Source organism: Anser cygnoides, chromosome 1 (assembly GCF_040182565.1).
Source record: "Anser cygnoides isolate HZ-2024a breed goose chromosome 1, Taihu_goose_T2T_genome, whole genome shotgun sequence".
In the NCBI taxonomy this organism is placed as follows: domain Eukaryota; kingdom Metazoa; phylum Chordata; class Aves; order Anseriformes; family Anatidae; genus Anser; species Anser cygnoides.
The window spans coordinates 45929004-45954097 of NC_089873.1; the positions used below are offsets into that span (position 1 = coordinate 45929004).

The 25094-nt window shown below is 37.6% G+C and overlaps 1 protein-coding gene across 1 annotated transcript in view; it reads left to right on the forward strand.

The window, feature by feature from the left end:
* Positions 1–25094, forward strand: part of NUP205 (nucleoporin 205) — a 51520-nt gene that overhangs the window by 14843 nt on the left and 11583 nt on the right. Inside the window, exons 10-31 of the mRNA XM_048061224.2 lie at positions 171–308; positions 1723–1873; positions 2652–2857; positions 4124–4306; positions 5182–5232; positions 5838–6047; positions 6452–6551; positions 8236–8373; positions 8634–8823; positions 9765–9885; positions 10393–10474; positions 10859–11023; positions 13268–13392; positions 14350–14464; positions 15494–15643; positions 16306–16380; positions 17114–17271; positions 18218–18298; positions 19003–19194; positions 21448–21718; positions 22150–22248; positions 24402–24550. Of these exons, the coding sequence (XP_047917181.1) occupies positions 171–308; positions 1723–1873; positions 2652–2857; positions 4124–4306; positions 5182–5232; positions 5838–6047; positions 6452–6551; positions 8236–8373; positions 8634–8823; positions 9765–9885; positions 10393–10474; positions 10859–11023; positions 13268–13392; positions 14350–14464; positions 15494–15643; positions 16306–16380; positions 17114–17271; positions 18218–18298; positions 19003–19194; positions 21448–21718; positions 22150–22248; positions 24402–24550 (3150 nt within the window). The remainder of the gene's footprint in view (positions 1–170; positions 309–1722; positions 1874–2651; positions 2858–4123; positions 4307–5181; positions 5233–5837; positions 6048–6451; positions 6552–8235; positions 8374–8633; positions 8824–9764; positions 9886–10392; positions 10475–10858; positions 11024–13267; positions 13393–14349; positions 14465–15493; positions 15644–16305; positions 16381–17113; positions 17272–18217; positions 18299–19002; positions 19195–21447; positions 21719–22149; positions 22249–24401; positions 24551–25094) is intronic.

A 25094-nucleotide genomic window follows, 5' to 3' on the forward strand; every position in this document is an offset into this window, starting at 1 on the left:
ATTTAGAAGGTGTCATTTTTCAGAGAGTTCTAAGGAATGGAGCATCTGGTGTGGAATGCTTTGTGTCTCAGGCATGTTTAGCTTATCTAGAAGCGGTGCTCATTGTTGAAATAATATTCTCATCTTTACATAGTTGATAATATTTTTTGTCATCCTCTTTTGTCTGATAGATTGCTGAATTGTACAGGAAAGACCCCTTTAATCTGGAACTTGCCCTTGAATACTGGTGTCCATCAGAGCCTTTGCAGACATCTACCGTCATGGGGTCCTACCTCGGAGTAGCTCATCAGAGACCTCCTCAGCGCCAGGTTATCTAGATTTACCAGTTTTACATTTTTAAGTGAAAAAAGTGATTTTCTTGAGTGGTTACTAGTAACTTGAAATTAAAGTAACCAAAGGTGCAGTTTGAAGCAATAACAATTTCTGCAATAGTAAGGGTTAAAAAAAACAAATGTTTGATATCCTTATTACAGCTAGCCTTGAAGAAGACATTATTTTCTTTTATCCATGACTTATCTGCATGTGTCCTGTTCTGCATCACATGGTTATTGTTGCTTGCTCTAAAATGAGCTGCTACCAGTCATTCAAATTTGTCAAGAAATTTAGTGAGAGTCTGTCTAACCTCTTTAAAAATTCTGGTAAGGCCAATTTTGTCCCAGTTGCTCAGGATATTCTGCTAACAGTGCTCTTGTGTTTTCTGTCTGATGATCTCTACGTACCTCTTGGCGTAACTGAGAAGTAAAATTTCTTAACTATAAAAAAAAAAGCAACTAATAAACGTAGCTGGTATTATTTAGGGGTAAAAATTCATGAGAATATTGTAATTATTTAAAACCCAAAGGTTATAGCCTATAAGAGTTGGAACTTAAAATTAGACTGAAAAAGCAGTCTAGACAGATGAAGCAGTTGTTCCAAAGCTTTGGATAGCTGGGATGCTATCAACCATCAGTGCTTCTTGAATGACTTCAGTGCTAGGCAAAACCTAGTGTAGGACATATTGGATGCATCCCAAGACCCACCTGGAATACAGGCAACTAAGTTTGGTCGTGGTGCAATCTGCAGCCACTGTGATATAGTCCTGGGAAGAACCACTGTGCGTGTGAATTACTGTTCAGTGATGTGACATGCATAGTGATTTCATTCCCAATTACACACTGATTGCACTGTGAAGTGTGCTAATAATACTGTTGTGCAGCATTTGTGAGCTGAAGTAAATTTGATTGCTAGAAATACAAAATGGGAGATTTAGTGTATTATCTTTGCATTAGTATGAATGATTTTATTTTCTCTTTGGCAAGTAATTTTCACCTTCAGGGAAAATTTCCCTTTCCATCTGTATATGAGGAAAAACTTCTTTACAGTGGGGGTGACAGAGCACTGGAACAGGTTGCCCAGAGAGGTTGTGGAGTCTCCTTCTCTGGAGACATTCAGTGCTTCCCTGGATGTGATCCTGTGCGATGTGCTTGAGGTGACCCTGCTTGGTAGGGGGGTTGGACTGGATGATCTCCAGAGGTCCCTTCCAACCTCAACCATTCTGTCATTCTGTGAAACTGACTAGGCCAGTAAACAAAGGAATTTTTTTTGGAGTTGATTCCTTGCCTTCCGCTAACCCCCACCATGATTACGTTAGAATCTGTTTTTTGACTTTGACTGTTTACTTGCTTTCTTAAAATACTCTTTTTTTTTTTTTTTTTTTTAAACACTGATCTTTATTTGTTCTAGGTTGTCTTGTCAAAGTTTGTTAGGCAAATGGGAGATCTCCTTCCCTCCACAATTTACATCCCATACTTGAAAATGCTGCGGGGACTGGCTAGTGGGCCTCAGTGTGCTCATTACTGCTTTAGTTTGCTAAAAGTCAATGGCAGTAGTCATGGTAAGAAAAGTAATACTTCAGCTCTTTCTCCTCTCTTTTTCCTGCTAAAGTAAAAAAGTAAAAAAAAATAAAAAATATCATGTGAAGTGAACTGTGACTTTGTACTTTTCATTATTAGTACAAAGATGAAATTGGAAGGCTTCAGTTGGAATGTAATCTGGAAAAAAAAAAGACTGATTAGGGTAATAAAACTTCTTGAGTACCTTAGCAAATAATTCATGTAAGTAAACAGTGGGGTTTTAAGGCAGCATGTCTTAACACATAAGATGTAGAATATCAGTATAGCTCAATGTTAATATATAAAATTGGTAATATCTTCAAGTTATATATATATTTAAATATAGTTATCTTTCCTGAGCTGGTGGTTTTTTGTTTGGCTGGTTGGTTTTGTCTTTTTCCAGGAGCATTTTGAGAAATACTACATGTATAATAAATTCTAATGGAACCCAGAAAGAATTGTTGGTCAGTCCTATGTTTTGCATTAATTTTGCATTGATCAAAGTGGAAAAAAACTACTTTGAAGTAGTGCTGCAAACATTGTGATTAGTAGAATACTTGTTTCTACTGACTTGTCATCTTAGCATCTTCATGTCTCTATTAACAAACAACCCCCCCAGCAAAACAACTGAAACACTAATTTCAGCAATACGAGCTTTTCTTCGAATTTAATACATTGTTTGCTCTAGATAAGAAAGTTTTCCTTTTAAATTTAAAGGTTCCTGGTTGCCCTGTGAAAGAGTAAAAACAAAATCTTGCGACCTTTTTCTCATTTTTCTAGCGGAAAACATCCAAGGAACAGGTGGCAGTCCTGTCTCCTGGGAGCATTTCTTCCACTCTTTGATGCTTTATCATGAACACTTAAGGAAGGACTTGCCAAGTGCAGACAGTGTCCAGTATCGTCACCTGCCTCTTCGAGGAATCACACAGAAAGAACAAGATGGATTAATTGCCTTTTTACAGCTGACCACAGTTATAGTAAATTGGGTAAATAAGGTTTTGTTTGTTTTGCTTGAATACTTTCTCTTTTTCTTGCAGATCATCATTCATCTGTGAAGTTCATTTGACCAAAAAGATGGTTAGGGCAAATTTACCTAGCAGTTGTTTTTGTTTGATTCATGAAATTTAAAAGTATGGGAAGCATCAGAAATAACTGTTAGGACCAAACGTGCAGCCAGGGTGAAACGGGAAGAGATGGCACCTTTTCCTGTGTTGCCAATGTTACTGATTTTCTAGCTTTCCTGACACTTCGCTGTCACGACGATGTCTTTCAGAAGTGAGATCTATTCAGAAGAAATGCCTAGGGAGTAGTTCTTTGCATGTAATTCTGAGTTTTAAAACAAACAGAGATAATAGAAGACTTTCAAGGGGAAGAGTAGAAACTTGGCAAGGAAACTGACCAGCTGTGAAACTTGCCTCCAGAGTTAGATTTATAATGTCCCTAAACTGGTAATGCAAAATGTGCCATGGATTGGCTGGAAGAGGAATTTTAAGAGACAAACTGCAATACAGATTTTACATTGTCAATTATCTGGATAGCTGAACAGTGTGGAATTCGACTCCTTAGTACCCAGCAGAGTCTGCAGTGTAGAGGTTTGAAGAATACTAGCCTAAAAGTTCTGTGATTTAGCAAGATGTTTTTGCAAGATGGTTTTGCTGACACAAACACAAAGCAGATCAGTGAAACTAACTGGGCTTTTGAAAAATCATCTTTTTTCTTTTTGGTGCTGGTGGTGGGGTGTTCCTCTGGAAGGCCAGGTTAGTTCAGTAGCCTATGTAAACTATCCTGTCAGCACTGGATGAGTGGGGAAGAAGGAACTCTTAAAATTTATATTTCCTAGCATCATCAAACCATAACCTGGGAAGGAGTAAACATCTAAGGATGCAGGGAATTATCATTTGATGAGACTAGAAGCTTGTCCCTATCCAGTGGCTCATCTGAGAGTCTCAAATGAGAGTCTAAAAAAAGGCTATCCTAAGCAACGTCTATTATGCACATAAGTTTTCTTTATGGATAGGGACAACTTCAGTAAAATTTTAGGTAAAGTTTTAGTACTAGCGGATCATTAAATTGGGCTTTCTGTTGAATGAAAATTGTTTGCATTGGCAAAGTCTGTCATTCTTCTGATGTTTTGTGTGCTTGTACAAAGCAGAATTCTCATTGCTGATACTGAACTGTGAGTTAGGCATTACAGTACATGAATAATCTTCAAAATATTAATGTGCAATTTTGTTTTATGTTGAACTCTGCAGAGTGAGAATGCTCGCTTGGCTCTTTGTGAGCACCCTCAGTGGACACCGGTGGTGGTCATTCTGGGACTTCTGCAGTGCAGCATTCCTCCTATTTTGAAAGCGGAGCTATTAGAAACCCTTACTGCTTTTGGAAAATCTCCTGAAATAGCTGCTTCACTCTGGCAATCCCTGGAATACACCCAGGTATTTTAGGATTTTCGGTACTTATAACTATAGCAACCCAATCTGATGAAATTGTCAGTGTGTTTGAAAGCTGCATTTGTAGCAATTGTATCGCACTTGCTACTAAATTCTTGTGTTTCCATTGTTGAATATCATTTTTTCACTTAGGTATTATTTTGAAGCAATTTTGAAAATGACAGCATGGTTTTGAGCTGTAGATCTTATGGGCTGTGCTTATTTTTATGTAAAAGTCTTTCATAACCGACTGTCCTGTATGTTCCATATGTTTTTTCCCCCTCCATGTTTGTCATCAGTAGTAAATGGTTCTGCAGGTTATGTATTTTTCTGTTATGTTTTTTTTTTGTGTGTGTAATATTCTCCCACTGTAAGTGGTTTTCATAAAAGAAAAGAATTGTGTAAAAAGCTCCAGTTGCAGGCATGTAATTTTCAGAGGAAAAGTTAATTGTTATTAGCAATTACAGAAGGAGGACTCAGGCAGCTACAGGCCAGTGAGCCTTACCCCCATCCCTGGAAAGGTGATCATCCTGGAGGTTATCTGAAATGTACTGCTGTAAGAGATAACAAAGGAAATGTCTTTTCCCTGACCAAAAGAAGAAAAATTTTAATGTGAAAGGACTTTTGTTCTTTGTTTTAACCATAAGCATGGTGCAGATCTTCGAGGGTGTAAAGCTAGAAGCATTCAAGTGTACAGTATGTAATCCAGCCTTTCAGTCAGACAAATCTTAGCTTTTTGGCTTTTAAGAGGATATACAATACTGCTACTTATAGCTGCAGAGTGATGAGTGTCTTTTAGTCCTGATAGAAATGATGGAGATGCACTTTGACTATGTGAAACATATTGTTTGTCTGTTTTCTTTTCTCTTTCTGGTTTGAAGATATTACAAACTGTGAGAAGTCCAGGCCAGAGACAAGCAATTGGTATTGAGGTAAGGGTTTCTCTGTCCCTAGGTAGCCTGCCTCATCTTCTACAAATGAGTACAGGGAAAACTTGGAGAGGCTGCATCTGCTGCTGTATCCACGGGAAACCCTGGGAATAGGTGCTGTCATTTCACAGCTTCTCAATTTACTCTCAGGCCTCCTTGTAATTTCTGGAAATTTTTATTCATTTATGAATCTAGTGCAGCATTGTGCTAGTAGCAGAGCAGCGTCTAAACCCTCAAGTTCCTTATGAACGCTTCATCCCCGGATTTTCCTATTTGCCTAAATTGGAGTCACTTTTATTACATCTTGGTGCAGGTCACTTCCATTTTAATAAAAATGGTAAATACAAGCAGACTACATTTAAATGCTGAGGCATATCTGCTATTAACTCAGAAATGAATGAAGAATATGTTCATGAACTGAACTGAGAGTATTGTTGCTTCACTGCTTTTGCTTTGTTTGTGAGACACAGTGGACAAAAGCTCAGCAAAGTCAGTATGCCATGAAGTACTTCATAGATGATGCCCTTATCTTATTTGTTCTCATGTGTTTCTTTCTCACTCAAAATCTTTGTTTTTTCTCTTCCTGTGTTTGCTGTTCTCTTGGGAAGGTTGAGCTGAACGAGATTGAGTCTCGATGTGAGGAATATCCTTTAACCCGTGCCTTCTGTCGACTCATCAGCACGCTAGTGGAGAGTTCGTTCCCCTCTAACTTGGGAGCAGGTCTCCGCCCACCAGGCTTTGATCCCTATCTCCAGTTCCTCAGGGACTCTGTGTTTCTCCGATTCCGCACCAGAGCTTACCGGAGAGCTGCTGAAAAAGTAATAATTGTTTCAAAATCTTTTTTTTTTTTTTCTTTAATGTACTGGTATAGATCTAAGTAGTTAAAACAATTTGAGATTGCGGATGCATCTTAGGTCTGTATTATATGCAAGTTCAATGCTTGTAGTTTTTAGTATATTAATATATATAATATAGAGAACAAAATAAACAAATCTGTTTTGGTGTTCCATTTTACTTCAAAAAGGAGGCTTGACAGTTCAAATTATTTGTAGTGATAGATTAAAAGTGTTGTGGGATAGTATTTTAGATTTAGACACTCATGCCATACATCTGACCAGTACTTCATTGCACTGATTTTTGTATTCTTTGTCATCCTTGTCTTGTTGCTGCAGTATCAGTCATATTCTATATGTGATTTTTCTTCATTTTGTGATTATCACAGTGGGAAGTAGCTGAGGTAGTTCTGGAAGTGTTTTACAAATTGCTGCGAGACTACGAACCTCAGCTGGAAGACTTCGTGGACCAATATGTGGAGTTACAAGGTTAACTTGTTCATTCACTGACATTCATTCTGACAAACAGAACTGGAACTTGCTTTGATCTCTTGCCTCTGTCTTGTGATCCTGTTTAATACGGCAAGTAAGCAGGCGAAAAGCTAGGTCAGGGCAATGAGATAGGACGACAGTCAAAAAGTGTCCGCATACTACGGGGAGCTATGCTGTCTATTCAGTAGAGCTTGATATAAGCTGTTTCCAACTTCTCACACTCTACTAGGAGAATGATTTGTGTTTCCCTTGCATTGCTGATTTGGTTAAAAACAGTATATGACACTTTTAAAAAAAAATCCAAAGTTGGTTTTGGCTTATTCCTCTGGTTTTTTTTTCTTTGGTCTATATCTAAATCACCACTATTTATAGGGCTAATTTAAAAGTCTCACTGTATTTGATATATCCTCTAGTATTGCTGTTATTGATATATTAGGTATTCACAGCGGTCAGTAGCAGTAGAATTATGATCTGAAATCGTTAAAGAACGGTTGTCCAGAATTAATAAGACCAAAGTAAATGGCTATTGCCTCATTACAAGGCTTATGTGAACTGGGTTTGGGCTGCAGATTGTTCTTAATACAAAGTTTCTTCTTAACATTGAATGCCAGCCTGGTGCTTCTTGATTTGCTGTAGCAGTAGAGAGCTGTCAGAATCACTTCAGAAGTGAACAGCAACTTTAAGACACTCGCAGATTTTGGCAAGCTCACTGGAGAGGTTTCTGTGTCTTGTCCTTTGGCAAACAGTTTTTAGCAGCTGAACTGTCTCGAACAATCTCTGTTAGCTCGTTCCCATCCTCAGCTAATGCTTCAGCTTATGTGGTTATTTGTGGGTTATGTGATACATTGGAGAAATGGATTAAAACCAATTTTTCTGACTAGATCCGTTTCTTGAACTGATTCACTGTGTCTACAGTGAAATGGTGTGTCTACTGACATGTTGAAGGGAAGCACAAACACAAAATAAAAGGAAAAAGGAGAGAGGGAAAGGGTTTGTTTAAGCTGTCTGATGTCAAAAGAATCTGCACCTTCATTCTCACTTGCCTATTAAGAAATGTTTCTGACTGCTCTCCTGCTCTCCCCCCCAATTTACTAGACTAGATAAAACAGAAACATTAGTCTTGAGTTCTGCTTTTATTTTGTTTTTCTTTTGTTTTATTGAGGGTCTTTGTGTTCCAGGCTAGTAGTTTCATTTCAACATGTGTTGTTGTAGCAGATGTGCAAGTATTTGTATACTGTGAGCATCAGTGTTTCAGTGGACTTTGTCAACTTTGGTTTCTGGAAATGCTTTTTTCCCTCATGCCAGTTTTGGGGAATGTAAACTTTTTTCAGTTACTTTTCAGTCACGTGAAACCATTTAATGTAGCTCCATTGTGGTATAGAGTCCTATCGTTGATTTGAATTCAAGGCCAGATAAACCTAGGGAGAGTCTAATGATTTAAAGTTGAAACTGTGCTAGTAGATTTTGAAAAGTAGTGGTAATTACTATTACTACTCTTTGCAAACTTTCTAAGCTACCTAGATAGCTTATGTGTGGACAAAAACTCTGAAGACTTTGTATGCAGTATGTTTTGTGAATTTAGATGTTGCTTACAGCAACAGGGACTGCTGTTTTCCAGCTCAGGCTAGCTTGAGCAATGGAAGTCTTTTCTATTTGATGATTTATTTTTTTTTGTCTTTAGGAGAAGAAATAATAGCATATAAACCACCTGGGTTCAACTTGATGTATCATCTATTGAATGAGTCCCCAATGCTGGAACTGTCCCTTAGTTTGCTGGAAGAAGGAGTTAAGCAGCTTGATACTTATGCTCCATTTCCTGGTACGTGCCTTGAATTTATTTTTCAGGTGAAGTTAAAATGCATATAAAGTGGGATTTAAAGCTGACGTTGCACATATCTTCAACTTGATTTTGTTTTTCTGGCATATATAAATTGTGTTTTGTGGGTAATTTTCCTAGCAGTAAATAACCGACAAATTCTTTCTTGGTATAAGGTATGGTGAACGAGGTTTATGAACATGGCCTATTTTAATGGATCCTTTCTTTTTCATACGGTTCTTTGTTGTTTGTGTACTGCACAGGGAAGAAGCATTTAGAGAAAGCAGTACAATATTGCCTTGCACTTCTAAACTTGACCCTCCAGAAGGAGAATCTTTTTATGGATCTGTTGCGGGAGAGCCATCTTTCCGTTATTGTCACACCGCTGGAGCAGCTGCTTCAAGGAATCAATCCTCGCACTAAGAAGGCAGATCATGTGGTGAATATTGCAAGGTATGTGCAAAGTACTGAGAAGTTAGGAGTTTTGGAGGCACAGAAGTGATTGGATCCTGGTCCTTTGATTTTAACAGCCAGCAGTGCTTCTCAAGATTGGAATCTGCATTTATATTTATTTTCTTTGCTTTTTTTTTCTTACGATTTGCCTTATTTGCAGTGATTACCTGGGTTATAATTTTCATTTTGTCACAGTTTGAATGTTTTGTATAGGGTAGGAGACAACTAGAAACTTCTTTTGGCTGCTCTTGTGCGTTTAAATGTCTTACAGTATTATCTATTAGTTTCTATATTAAAAGTATCGAGCTAGCATTCTGAAACACTGATTTTCACTGATTTACAGTTTAATTTTAAATTGACTTTACAGACAAACCAACACTGCTTTTTTATTCAGTGAGATTCTGAGAAATCAAGATCTCTGTATATATTTTTTCTTTCATTTGCCATGTTACTTTTTTTTACATAACAGTAGTTAATGAATAGTTAAAAAAAGTGCCTTTTAAGATGCTTTTAATTAAATTAAACTAAAATTTAATTTTTTTTTTTTTTGAATCTCACCTATTTTGGGTATATGCAGTAGTTTAGTTTATACAGTTTTGGTCCTTGATGATACTTGTTTCTGTGTGATCTGCAGGTATTTTCTCCACGTCTTGTGTGAGTCTGTGATTTTTTTTTTACTACTGTCTTGCATTGTTTGAGGTAGATTATAGATAAAAAGAATGCTGGAAATTCTGAGGCTGATTATTAAATCTACATGTTAGCCTGTACTTTTGATGGAGGAGAGTGAACTGCTTAATGTGAAGTAAAATTTTGTTGCAGTTTTAACATTTTCTTATATAGTTTGTTTTGTAGTTGTTTTAGTATTCTCTCATCTATGCATTACCATATTGGAATCTTACAGTCCTCAAAAATCTCATTACAATAATCTTGTATTTTTAAAGGTATCTTTATCATGGAAACAGCAATCCTGAACTGGCTTTTGAAAGTGCCAAGATTCTGTGCTGTATTTCTTATAATTCCAACATCCAGATAAAACTAGTTGGTGATTTCACACATGATCAGGTAAGTGTCATTTTCTTTGGATCTGGAAAGACAAAGTGTTGAAGAAATACTGGTGCTCTGTAATGTTACTTCAAAAGCTATGTTTCTAGATCAAGTACATTAAAACAATATTTTATCTCATCTCTACCTACCCCCAAAAAGTCTTTTACTGTGGCATTGTGAAAAGTGACTACTTCATTAATTGAAAAAAAGCAAAAACACGAATGCTTTGGAAGAAGAGATAAGAGATACTTCTTTGAAATACTGAGACTTTTTCTTGACTTCATAGTCTTCAGCCTCTGAGGATAATTGAGCATATGTAACACAACAGTAGATTTTTTTTCTTTTCTCTTCAGTGTCTCTCTGCTAATCTATGATTAGCGTATAATTTTCATGCTTAGTAACTAGGTTACTAGGTTAATTTTTGTCTAGACCTTGTGTCAACCTATATGGAGGGAATTTTGAAAGGTATTGTTTTTAATACGGTTAAAATCCCCTTCGTTTTCATCCTTCCATTGCTGAATACAGAGTATTAGCCAGAAGCTGATGGCTGGGTTTGTGGAATGTTTGGACAATGAAGATGCAGAAGAATTAATTAATCCAGATGAGGGTATGTAAAAGGTTTCTTAAAAATGACTTGCACTTATCTTTTGCATAGAATGAAATTAATGAAAGAAAGGGCTTTAAAGTCAGAATATCCTTTTCTTGTGTTGTGTTCTGTAGAGACACACCCTTAACAAAAGGAAAAGCATTGTTAAGATATGTCCATAGTATGATGAGCCAGCTAGAAACTGAGTGTTTTCAGAAGAGAGGAGCATTTAAATTGCTATGGATGTGTTATTCAGAGCTGTAATTTGACTCTTTGATCTTGTATTCCTCTGTACTAATATAAGCTGATGGTTTACATTTATTGCATTTAATCTGAAGGCTCTGAAGATTATTACTTTAAATCGATTGCTTTACTTAATTGTTCACCTAATCTTTTTTAATCAAGAGCTGGAGCCTGAAAAGCAGCGGGCACGCATCCATCATGAAACAAGGATCCATATTCTGAATCTCCTTATCACCTCTCTTGAGTGTAGTCCTCCCAGCCTTGCTCTGTATCTCTTGGGATATGAGCTCAAGAAGCCTGTCAGCACCACAAATCTGCAAGACCCAGGTATGAAAAGGAAAAGTTGATCCTGCATTTATTCAGTTCTCATACCACCAACGCTGAGAATATCTATCAGAAAATTCACGGGGAGATCCAGCTCCTCTGAATGTTAAGAGTAATAAAACGGGCCTTGTTCTAATCCTCAAAATCTGTACTCAGAGATAAGTTGAACCCAGGTGCAGTATTTTAAACTGCTTTAGAATTTGATCCTTTGTCTAAGTTGGATTTTGGAATGGACTTGAAGTTAGAGTTATGGGAGGAAATGATAATTTTGAAGAGAAGTGTAATTTTATTTACTGTTCACATACATTGCGGTTGTCAGCAATACAGAGAAATTGATTTGGTGATCCAGGAAGTCCCTATGTGTGACAAGACTTTGAACAAGTTATACAACTTGAGTACTCTTCTGCCCCTCCTCAGACTCCCATTTAAGATTAATTATCAAGTAGGAAAACAGTCTGGCTGTTTAACAATGTAGAAGAAAACCTTACAGAAGATATATATATATATATATATATATATATACACACATACACATATATATGCATATATAGCATTTCAAATATTTCTGGAATTGGTGTGAAAAATAGTGAATTAGTCTGTCTTGTTTGGCTGAGCTTCTGAGGAAGCGATCACGCATTCAGTGCAAGGCAGACTTGGATAAACTTGAGCAAGTTCAGAAGAGATGGTTGGGGCTGGAGCACTCAGCTTATGAAGAGAGGTTGAGAGAATGGGACCTATTCAGCATGGAAAAGAGAAGGTTTGGGGGAACCTGATAACAGCCTTCCAATATCTACAAATAAGTTAATGAGGGGAAAAGGCCAGGCTCTTCAGTGGTGCATGGCAGGAGAACAAGACAGTAGGCATCAACTGAAAAGAGGCTCTGAGCGAATATGGAAGAAACTTCTGCAGAGTGAGGAAGGTGAAGCAGGGGAATGGGTTGGCTGGAGAGGACATAAAGTCTTCATGCTTGGAGGTTTGTCAAGATCCAGCTGTATAAAGCTATGAGCTTTATCCTGTCTGCTGTTATAGCTGGCTCTACTTTGAGCAGTAGGTTGGCGTAGAGACTTCTTGGAGTCCCTTCAGATCTGATGTACAGGATTCTTTCTCAGGTATTTTAAGGAATGTTTTATATGAACACATTGGGATCAACAGATTTGATTTTAGCTATTTAGAGAAGCCTATTTCTCATGATCTTTGGGTTGGATGCTTTGGTCCCAGCAGATTGTGTTTGTTTACGGTTGTTTCTAGTTCTAAATGAAGGATAGGTAGGACCTGAATTTCATTTGGAAAAAAAAAAGTTTTAGAGTTATTTTATGTCTCAGAAAGGCACAGAAAGACACCAGCCTCTTTTTTATCTGGAAAGTAACTTAAAATGGTAGACCATGTTTTGCACATTTTGAAATTCTATACATAAAGAATATGGATAATTGATCTGCGAGCATACAATTTTAGAGGGTATCATACGTCAGATCAGTAATAGGAGACTGTCTTTGTCTCCAGGCTGTGAGAGATCCTTGCAGACCGCTTTGAATTATCCCATTAATAATGTGAAGAAAGAATGACCATAAGCTATATGCCTAGGAATAATAATTTCCTACTAAAGCATAAATGATGTGGGTCCAAACAGAGACGGTTATTTCCCCTGTAAGAATGGTGGTTGTTGATGCATTTACTGCTTAAGGGCATCTTGCTTGGTGGATTAAAGTAATAATTGGATAAAGGATGGATGCAAATTGACAGAATTTTTGCTTCAGTCTTAAAGTCTTTTTTCTTTTTCCTCTTGGTTGCAGTGTTAGGTGCCTCTAGGAGAGTTATTGAACAATTGTGGTCATTTTATGACTAAATACAGAGATTTAAAACTTACATTTGAAATTCTCAAATGAATATTCAATTAAAGTGTAGGACTGAGAATCCAAATTTTCATCTGGTTGATGCAGAATATTAAAATACCAATTCGATCTCCTTGTATAGAACTGAAGAGAAAATTCTTAAGGAAGTTTTGATTGCATAATTTGTCTTCTTTCTGCAGAGTGCCTGCAGATGTTTTAATTTGATTTTTGCTAAAACAGTTCCTCCCTTTATTTTAATTGAGAAAAATCTTTGCTGGATGTTTTTGCTGCTGCTCTGTGGAGCAGTATAGTGCAGCATAAGGTATCTGAAGCATTTAGTTTCTGTAATTTTGTGTTCTAATCTGCATCAATCTATTATGGAGGCAGGTAAGTAAGAAATTACTTCTGTATTTTGAAGGTGTTTTGGGTTGTCCACGGACTTGCCTTCACGCTATTTTGAACATATTGGAGAAGGGTACTGAAACAAGGAATGGGCCTACAGCAGTTCAGGAATCTCCTCATCTTGCAGAACTCTGTTACCAGGTATGCAACCTATTTTCTGTTGACGTATACTGAGAGTAGGCTTTAAATAAAATTAGCTCCTTCATGGTCGATGAACACAGATGGTGATGATATTGATAATATTTTTTAGTTTAAAAAGGATCTTTCAAAATTTTTTTTAATATATTGAACTCCTGATCTACCTTTTCCTATGTGAAAATGTATTATCTTCTAAAAACACCGAAAACAAAAAGTCTGCACTCGTGTCAGAGCTTGGAATTCGGTTGTACTTGTAAAGCTAATGATCTAAATATTTTTGACAAGCCTCTGAATGTCTTATGGCCACATGACAAGTTTTTTTTTTTTTTTTTAATATCTGGAACTGCATTTTGCTGAAATGTAATATGACAGATAATCCCAAATAAGCAAATAAAATTATCTTCTTTGTTCTGCAGCAGTGATGTGTGTGTCTGTATAAAATATAGTCAGAGAGAGTAGGCAGGGAAGACAGTTGGATTTGACATGTGTGCAAAATTAGTTGCTGTTTGGCCTTAAATCACACACCTTTATCGTGCGGATAATCTGTGACATCTAGAAAGTATTTTAAATATAAGTAATTAAAAGTGGAAGAGGCCATACTGTAGAAGAGGAAAAAGATGAAGATGACATTTCCTGTCTTGGTGAACGCAGGGAGTAAAAAAAGGTGCTTGTCTTTTAAGTGAAATAGACAAACTGAAAGGATTGTAGAGTCATGTTGTGTGTGAGTAGTTGCTATAGATGCCTGCATGCCAATAGTCCTTCAAAGTATAATTCGATTTATGTTATAAACCATATGTTGTGCTTTGGAGCAGGCTGCTGGGAAACTTACTGAAAATACAGGTAATAATACTGTTTGAGCAGTAAAACAGAGTTATGCTTCTTTTTTGCTTTTGGTGGTTTTGTTTTGTTTGTTTCTTGTGAAATAAACTCCATACCATATCTACTGTTTTTGATTTTCAGGTGATCTATCAGTTGTGCACATGTGCTGACACCTCGGGCCCAACTATGAGATACCTGAGGACCAGTCAGGATTTCTTATTCACTCAGCTGCAGTATTTGCCATTTTCTACCAGAGGTAACTTTTGTCCTTAGCTAAGGACAAAAAAATCAATGCTTCCTTTGTGTCTTTAGCAATCCCAGAGGAAAGATAGATACATAGCATGATTAGATAGAATTAATTGCTGCCTCTTTGCTAATCATTTAGTTCTGATATTATTGAACTCTGCCTGCTTAGGAAGTTCGTATTGTTTTGCAGAACTCTTGTAAAATAGCTTGTTAGTTCTGGAGCATATCCAGTCTCCGGAAGCAAATCCTTACCTATCTTTTAATTATTGTTGTAGCTTTGTTAGATTCTGCTACAGCAAAAAAGGTGTATTTTGGAAGAGAATGCTATGCAGAACAGGAGGGAGTAGAAGGCTGGTGGTTATAACCACTTTTATCTTCTTTTCCTTGAAATAAGTATCTGGAGATTTTATTTGGTGCTGATGTTAGGTATGAAGTGAATGGATTTGTTTTAATGTTTAAGACTGGCATTTCAAAGGTAGGCATCTTAAAACTGCATAAGTGTACTTACTGGGTTTGTCAGATGCTAGACCACCAGTACTTTGTTAGATGACAGTAGTCTTAACCTTCAAGTGCACATATCCAGAATGGGGGAAGTACTTTAGACGATCTCTTACATAACTTAAGAATGGAAATGAGATTCATATAGAATACGAAGATCCTTGGAGACCCAGGTTCAAGCATTAACACCTTAAAAGCAAAGTGATAGCTCACATGGGGGTAAATGTCTGATGATTTTCACTGAAGTGATAATTGATCTCACTTGCTCATAGATTCTCTCCAATGGTTTTGAGTACAGGTTACATCCAGATTTTTTTGTATGTTCATACTCTTAAATCCATGCCTGTGTATGAGTCTTTCAAAACATTCGTGTGCATTGAATGGCATTTGTCAGATCCCTCAGTCTTTTTGTGAACAAATGGTGAGCAATTCATAAGTAATGGTAGGTTCTAAAAGCTTTCTCAAATGAAGAAATGCTTTCGTTGGAGTAAGCAGTACTATTTATGTTCAGTTTTATAAGAGTTTTCTTATCTCCACCCAGAGCATGAGATTTCAACACTGAACCAAATGTCCTGGTTGATGAAAACGGCAGCGATAGAAATGCGAGTGACATCACTGAACCGCCAGCGCTCCCATACGCAGAGACTGCTGCATCTGCTGCTGGATGACATGCCTGTGAAACCCTACTTGGGTAAGAAGAACTTGCTGTGATGACATGTGGCTATATGCCTTGACATGTGTCTATGCCCTCTCAAAACGCGTGTGCATGCCAAATGCCTGTAGACAGGTGTAGAAGCCACACGTGGACACCAAATGCCTCCAGGCACTTGTACAAGCCACATGACTCACCATGTGTGAACAAGCAGGTTGGGCACATGCTTGAATATGTGTGACCATGCCTGGGCTTAACAGCATCCACAAGCGTTTTTGGTGCACACATGTGAACACGCATGTGCTTGTCAATGTTCAAACATTTTTTTGGATGACACATTGGAAGACGTGAACACGTTTGTGCTTGTCAGTGTACCCACACAATTTCAAGCCACACATGTAAATACCTGTGAACACACGTGCTCACCAATAGCCTCCACATGTGTTTTTGGGCAACATGTGAGAACACACATGTACATGCTAACAGCTTCCACATGTTCTCAGGGAATATAGCTGAACACGTGTTAATAGATGTGTACACATCGAGTGCTTCCACATGTGTTTTTGGGCAACATATGTGAACATGTCTGCATGCCATAGGTCTCCACGCATTTTGGGGCAACACAGGTGAACATGTGTATGTGTGTTTTGATAAAGTAGGTGGTATTTATTTGTTATTTCTTTTGATTGTTTATGCTTCAGGTGATGGTGAAGGCGGGATAGAAGATGAAAGTCGGTCTGTCAGTGGGTTTCTCCACTTTGATACTGCCTCTAAAGGTAATCTTTCTGGGCATTGATTATTTCTCTGTAAAAATTTTCTGTTCCTGAATTGGGGGGCTGCTTCTAGAACGGACACTGAAAAATGAAATAATAGGCTTTCAAAACAGCAGCAGTACATGAAATAAATTTATTTAGCATGGAAAAAATGAATTTCAGAGCCTTGACATGGTTGGAGAGTGGAAAATATTGGACTTAAAAGGAAGGTAGAATATTCTGTATTTAAGTGTCTGTGGAAGGGTGAAATGGGAGGTGGCAGTGTATAAATTTCCTGGGAACAGGAAGAACAGTGAAACTGTTGCTAAGATTGAATGTGTTTGTTTATTTTTGGCAAAGAATATAAATACCAAGCAGTTGACCTTAGATTTCTTACTACGTATTTAAGTTTCACCAAAAGACTGCATGGTTCTCCTTGAAAACCAGCCTGTTTTTTAAGAGACAAAATTTAGAATCTTGTAGTAGTAAGTTGGATTAAATGTATACATAAAAAGAGAATAACAGAAAACAACAGAGTTAAGAATTTAAGGCTCTAGAAAATGTTTTTAAGCACCTTCTAGAGATCACTTGTGTTTTCTGAAGATTTAATGTTCTCTTTTGAAACTTTACACATTAAGATTTGAATTGTCAAAGGTAAGTAAGGCTCCTATTTGCAATCCTTTTTAAAATCTTTTTTCTTCTTTTTTATCTCCCTGTTATATTTCGGACTACAATCTGAATTGATTTACTTTTCTAGTACGAAGGAAGATCTTAAGTATTCTGGATTCAATTGACTTTAGCCAGGACATTCCAGAGCCTTTGCAACTGGATTTTTTTGACCGGACTCAGATTGAGCAAGTCATTGCTAATTGTGAACACAAGAATGCACGTGGGCAAGTGGTCTGCAACGTCAAGGTGCGCAGTAGTTCGTGTTCTCAAATTATGTGTGCCATTTATATCTTGATAATCATTTAGTTTTTAAAATCAATCAGTGCATTAATAAGACTTTGAAACACATAAAGAGTATATCTGTTTCAGATGTACATAATTTATGCAAACTGTTTGGGTTAATTTATTTTTTCTTCTGCGTTGCACACACTGATTTTTCATTTGCACCTGACACGTGTTGGTTTAAGACACTTTGAGGAAATATTTTCTGTTTTAATGTCTTTCATATCTCAGAACACCCAAATGATCTTGCAGTAAATGACTTCTACCTTATTTCATTGTTCTGCAACACAACTGTGTAGTTCTGCATATGTGTACACAATTATGTACATAATATAGCTGTGTATTGCAGTAGTTCTTAAAGGCTTCAGTTAACATAGTATCACATTGTGATAAGTAATTGACAGGTATTTAATAAATAGTCCTGAAAAATTTGTGGTCCAAAAAACGGTGGACAAAGCAGGAGTGGAAAAGAATGGCAAAGTGATCTTGCTGGTGATAGGAAAACAACTATTCCATATTAGAAACAGGCTATTCTGTATTACAAAATATGTTTTAGTCTTAAGAGGAGACAAACCCTTAATCCTGCACATAAAGACTATAGTGGAGGTTGAAGAGAAGAAGGAGTGGTGATTTGTTAGAAGAACTGATGAAAGAACATAACAGCTTTGGAACAGAAGGAAATGAAGGAGTGCAAAAAATGGGAAAGGCAGTAAGCAAGAAGAGGTTGGACAGCTCCTAAAAGTAGTTAGAGAATGAAATATGGAAGAAACCAGGAAAATAAATGAAACTTACTTGAATCTTCTTAGCCTTTTAGTTGCATCTGTTACTATGTAGCTGTCTCCTTTTAGAAGACAAATACGTCTTTCTTCTGATTAAAGTTTTTTTTTTTTTAATCCCTTTTCGATTTCAGCACCTACACAGAGTTCTGGTTGCAGAAGTCAATGCCCTTCAAGGAATGGCAGCAATTGGTCAGAGACCTTTACTTATGGAAGTAAGTATAGCAATTGCTGTTGCTGTTCTTGGTGGATTTCATAAACCATCAAGCAGTAAGCTTTACCATGAAAACTTGCAGATTTGAGTCCTGAAATTTGAGTTAGTAATTTCTTAAGGGAAAAAAAAAGAAAGACATTAAAGTTTGATAAGAGAAGCTACTTAACATACTGTTCTACATACAATAGCAGCCAAGTTCATCTTGCCTGTCTCTTGTAGGGGATGACAATTCATTTGTCCTTTCTTCTATAAAGCTGTAGTTTCTGTGAACGTGGAGGAGCTTAATGCTTAATTATTTTTTGAGATTCCTACCATCTTCTAGTTTTATTTGAAATTGGCTAAGTGGGTTTGAAAATCAAACGATGAATGAGAGGTGACACACTAAAAATAAGGAAACACACAAACAGCCTTTTCACAGTTGTCTGCTTTGATTTTTAAAGTATATATGTGTATATATATATATAATTTTACTACACACTTGAGACATTCATGGTGAAAAGCCTTTGTGAAAAGCAGCTCAGAATTGTATTGGCGTATCTTGTTAAAATGATTAATGGCAGCTTGTTTCTGATAATCAGAAGACTTACCTATTTTTTTTTCCAAAGACTATTACTAATAGATTAAAACTTGTAATATTGAAATCTGTTATTGTCATAAATCTCTTTTAGCATTTTATAACTCAATTCCTTTTTCATGGGTGTTCAGGAGATCAACACTATCCTGCAGTATGTAGTGGAGCGGAATAAGTTGCTACAGTGCCTCCACGCTAAGAGGCATGCTTTAGAGTCGTGGAGACAGCTGGTGGAAATTATACTCACTGCCTGCCCCCAGGATCTTATACAGGCTGAAGACAGACAACTGATTATCCGTGATCTGTTACAGGATGTGCATGACAAGGTAATGCTCTACTGGAAGCCAACCCTTTCTTTGAACTTTTTTGCTGTGTCTTTTTATATGAAAGAGAAACTACTCTTCAAGTAGCGTTTTTGACCGTAATCAAGAAAAAATTGTCTGCCTTTAGTATTATTTTCAGCTTTTTGATTGCTACTATGCTGAAGTTTGAATGTGCCATTGGGCAGAGGGGATACTCTGTATTTTTGCATAACTACTGTGAACTGCAAGCCATATATTCATGAATTTTGAAGACAGAATCACAGAATCACAGAGTCGTCTAGGTTGGAAGAGACCTCCAAGATCATCTAGTCCAACCTCTGCCCTAACACTAACAAGTCCTCCACTAAACCATATCACTAAGGGCTACATCTAAACGTCTTTTAAAGACCTCCAGGGATGGTGACTCAACCACCTCCCTGGGCAGCCCATTCCAATGCCTAACAACCCTTTCAGTAAAGAAGTTCTTCCTAACATCCAACCTAAACCTCCCCTGGCGCAACTTTAGCCCATTCCCCCTCGTCCTGTCACCAGGCACGTGGGAGAATAGACCAACCCCCACCTCTCTACAGCCTCCTTTAAGGTACCTGTAGAGAGCGATAAGGTCGCCCCTGAGCCTCCTCTTCTCCAGGCTGAACAAGCCCAGCTCCCTCAGCCGCTCCTCGTAAGACTTGTTCTCCAGACCCCTCACCAGCTTCGTTGCCCTTCTCTGGACTCTCTCGAGCACCTCCATGTCCTTCTTCTAGCGAGGGGCCCAAAACTGAACACAGTACTCAAGGTGTGGCCTCACCAGAGCCGAGTACATCTTGAAAGACATCTTAGTGTGATATGGTATGATGATGGTCTGGAAAGGGTGGGTGAAAAGGTAACAGCCCGTTTGATGAGGAACATAAAAGATGTCACTGAAGTGATGAAAGCAGCCAGTACCGCATTTGTTAATTTTTTGCAATTAGATGACACTCTTTAAATCCTAACACTGCTTCTTTTGAAAAATTAAAGAGTTGAATGAAACATCAGAGTAGAAAAAGTAAAGATATTAGAATTAGAAGGGCTTCTGGGAACACGAGCGTTTGCTTTGTCTTAAAATATTTAAAGTCTGGATCTTTTACTGCAGAAATAGAGTAATAATTTTTGAGACAGACTGGACAGTTATGACTGACTCAGCCATTCTCAAAGAAAATGTAATGAAAAATCCTCATATTGTTTAGTCAGCTGGAGAATAATTTCTTGTTACTGTTTTATTGTGAGAGGCATACCGTATTTAGTTTTGGTAGACAAGCTATGTTTTGAGGAATGTGTATAAATTAAAATGTCATCTTTTTTTGAACAAAAAGTAACCTTTTAGGGTTTGTTGTTGTTTTCATTAGTTTTTACGTAACTCTTTCAGGAAAATATTTTTTTAATAGAATGTGGGTCTTGTTTTTTATATGAACAAAATTAAAACATGGGAAACAAGGGAGGTCTTTACTGGTCAAAAGAATTTCTTCAATTCCTAAAATCTTTACAGAGCACAAATTTCAGATTCTAATTTCCTGTAATACTTTAGTGGAGAATTTTGTTAATTTGAGAAAACAATTATCTTTATTTTTCTTTGAAAATAGTTGATCTACTGTATTAAACAACCACATTGCTTAAAAGGAAAGCTGCTTGAGTGTCAGCGATAAAGATACCAGCTTTATCTTTCAAATGATGAAGTGAACTAAAGTGGCTTACGTTAACTTCCCATTAGTTTTTCTCCACGTTGTCTTAAATGCTTCTTTGATGCTCACTCTTTTGAGCTTCCTAAATTATATCTTCACATTTTTAACACAAATAGTTTTCTTTAAATAGCTGAGTTCTTTAAAAAGCAAAGAAGGTGTCAGTTGTTCTTTCTCTAATTTAAGTTTAAATATTTTACTAATAAAGCAACTCAAACAACAGCACATTCCTTCCCGTTTCTTATCCAGATTTAATTATCATCTTGCCTGTGATTTGTGGACATAAAAACCAGAAAGCTTATGGTCTTCTCGATTAAAACGTGTTCAACATATTTTTTTCTGGATGTATTTCACCTGACACTACTGACTGTGATTTGTTTTAAATAGTGTTATATTAATGAATTCCTTTTGAATACATAAATGAAATAGCTGCGAGAGACTAAATTAATTGCTTTAATAGCTCATGAAATCAGACACTTGCCTACTTCTTTGTTTTCTTCTTTTGTTTGTTTGTGTCTTTTTTTTTTCTATGTGTGTTTTTTTTTTTTTCTTCTGTGTTAAGATCCTGGATGAGGATGCAGCTCAGGAGCTGATGCCAGTGGTAGCAGGGGCTGTGTTCACCCTGACGGCCCACCTGAGCCAGTCTGTGAAAACAGAGCAGAAACAGCCACTTTCAGTCCCAATGACGGGACAGTCTCAATATGTCTTGATGCTGGATGGTTCTTTTGCCTCATCACCTGGTTCCGAGAGCATATCCATAGGTTTTGCTTCCATTGGTGACTCCTCCCTTCACATCATCTTAAAAAAGCTGCTGGATTTCATTTTGAAAACAGGTGCGATATCCTTTGCCCTACGTTCATGGAAATTCTAACCACCAAGAGTACAAAGAAGGACTGAACCGCTCAAGTTTTTTTTTATTACAGTCAATTAGGTAGATCTTCCGTTATTACTATTGATATAAGTGATGCTAACTAGCAAGAAAAAAATTAAGAAAAGCATTTTTTTTTGAAATCTGAACAAGCAGAAGAAGAAAGATGTGTACATAACTTTAAAGGGAGTTTCATATTCAAGTGTTTATAGCAGCATACACTTGCTGAATTTACTCATAAATATTATACAAAGTGTAGAACCCTAATTTAAAAAATCTATTTGTTTTATTTCTGCCAGCACTGCCACAGAAAAAAATAAATTAATTGTCAGTGGAAGATAGCGTTACGGAATTTGTATCTGTTTGGTTCTAATTATGACTGTTTCTTGTGAACAGGAGGTGGCTTCCAGAGAGTGAGAACACATCTTTACGGATCACTGCTTTATTATTTACAGATTGCCCAGAGACCAGATGAACCAGACACTTTAGAAGCCGGTATGGTCCAATTGTACTTTGGGAAAGAGCAGAAAAAAAAAACTTAATAAACCCTAAACTATAGTTCCTGCATGCTGAATTGTCTCCTGGAAGTAGATAGGTTATGTAGATAGAAAGCATCTTACTCCAAGATGGAGTTAGGAGGTGGGCAGGCTGAGGAACATCAGGGAGTCAGAGAACGAGGTTGTCTGGTGGGGTAGAGCTCTGCCATCCCTGAGGCAGGCTCCTGGGCCAGCAGCAGCCACTGCACAAGAAACAAAGGTTCCCCTACCCCCTTGCTGCCAGACAGAGGTAAGGGATGTGAGAGACAGGGGGGAGTGGAAGCAGGTTCCTGTTTGGCACAGCAGGCGAACCCCCGTGCTGCATGCCTGACCTTCCCAGGCACCCCTACATAACAGGTATGAGGCTGTGGAGCTTGATGGGCAAGCAAATGACGATGTGGATAAAGGTCCATCCACAGTGGGGCAGTTGCCCAGGGCAAGTCAACCTATACCCCGCATCACAACAACCCCCACCAAGAAAAAAAAGAAGGGTTATAGTCATAGGGGACTCCCTTCTGAAGGGAACGGAAAGCCCATCTAGACCCGACTCATAGGGAAGTCTGCTGTGTCCCTGGGGCACAGATAAAAGATGTCACTTGTAGAATCATTCACCTGGTACGCCCCTCTGATTACTACCCTTGGCAAAAGAGAAGCCGAAGAGCAATCAAAAGGGACTTCAGGGGACTTTAAGGGACTGCATGCTGGTGAGGCCCTTCAGTCTGCCCCATGTGGGGCTGAGTTAAATATAAGGCATCTGATGTGTTCCTATACGTTACACACACAGCATGAGAAATAAGCATTTCAGCTCCCTGAAATGCTTGTATACTAATGCACGTAGCATAGGAAACAAGCAGCAGGAGTTGGAAGCCAGGGTGCAATTAGAAAGCTATGATCTAATTCCTATCACGGAAATGTGGTGGGACAAATCACACAGCTGGAACATTGGAACAGAGGGCTACAGGCTTTACAGGAGAGACAGGAAGGGAAAGAAGGGTGTGGGTGTTGCCCTCTGTGTTAAGAACTGGATAGATTATGAGAAGTTCTCTCTAACAAACAGCCAAGAGCAGGTAGAGAACCTGTGGGTAAAAATTAAGGACCGGATCAACAAAGGACATTTTGTGGTTGGGGTCTACTACAGACCGCCCGATCAAGAGGAGCCTGTTGGTGAGGCCTTCTTGCTCCAGCTACAGGAAGCATCGCGCTCACAGGCTCTCATCCTCCTGGGGGATTTCAACCACCTGGCTGTTTGCTGGGAAAGCCATGTGGCAGGAAGTAAGCAATCCAGGAGACTCCTGGAGTCTATTTAAGACAACTTCCTTGTCCAGGTGTTAGACAAACCAACCAAAGGAGAAGTGTTATTGGACCTGGTGCTCACCAACGCAGGACCCCAAAGATTATTTGATATTCCTTCTGTTCCTTTAGTTAAAGACCTCAGGGGAAGACAAACAAAACCATAAAACAAAGCCAAGAAGAGTCAACAAAAAAATAAATGTGTTTTTCAAGCCAGTTGGATTTGTTAATGGCTTGAATACTTTACTTACCAACATTTATAATCATTATTTCATCTTAGAGTTTGGATGAGGCTGGAACAACAACCTTGGGTTTGGTAACTATGCATGAAGACTTCTGCTGCTTATTACTTGGTCAGCTTTTTGAGCTATGGTAGTGAAAATAGGTATGGAATTGTTATGACCTTTCAGTATTTTATTGCTGACTTTGAAATCAGGACTTTTCTACTTAACTTACCTCGTTTACTTCCCTTCAAACCAAGTGTTTTGGTCCCAATGAAAGTTCTTAGGCTTAATAGATGTTCTAAGTTACATGTATTGAATCTTAGAATAGTTTTAGGCAGGTTATTTACAAGTGTGGCATAAGTATACAGGCACAAATGTTTTTTAGTTCTGTCTGGTGTGTGCGTGATATTTAGAAAAAAATGGTTTTGTAGGAAAACATCTGCACTTCAATCAAACACCCTTGTCCCTTGTTTATGGTATTTCTGTTGCAAGATAAAGAATGCCCTGAAGGATACAGCCTCAGCTGTACCGTAGCTAAGCTAATGCTAAGCTGCCCATCTTTCCATTTTTCCTTTTTTGTTATACTTGTTTTTTACAGCTAAAAAAACGATGTGGGAACGTCTGACAGCTCCTGAAGATGTGTTTAGTAAATTGCAACGAGAAAACATGGCAATTATTGAGAGTTACGGGGCAGCTCTCATGGAAGTCGTCTGTCGTGATGCTTGTGATGGTCATGAGATAGGCCGGGTAAATAAATTATTCCTCTGCAATTACTGTTTTGTTTGCTTTAAAGAACATTTTACTACTGTGTGGAGAAGGAAAATTTCATGAGGTAGAACTAGAAAACATTCTCTGTAGATACTTGCTCTATGTCACATTTCTGTCCTACCACTGATTCTTCAAGTTGTTAAAAGTAGGTACGTACATGCATATTAATTATTTTCTCAAACAGGTTTGTGTCCCTTTGTTTAACAATAAAGGTAGTAAGCACTGCTGCAAAAGATTGTAGGCATAAACTGCTGTGACTTTTATATGTTATCTTTAAATCATGTACTTACTGCTTTATTTTCTCACTTTGGGAAAGTTTGGTAACTTGAGAAAGAAATATTGAGAAAGAAATATTTTCTGACAGGAATCTAGTCAAAGTGCAAAATAGTTTTACTTAGTAATTCTGCTTGTAGCAATACTTCATTAAAAATATTGTGGCATAGTTAGCAAACAGCATCTGTAATATTTTGTTAGAGGATAAGTAATAGAGGAAAGGCAATTGGCTTGTTCTACACTAAAATGT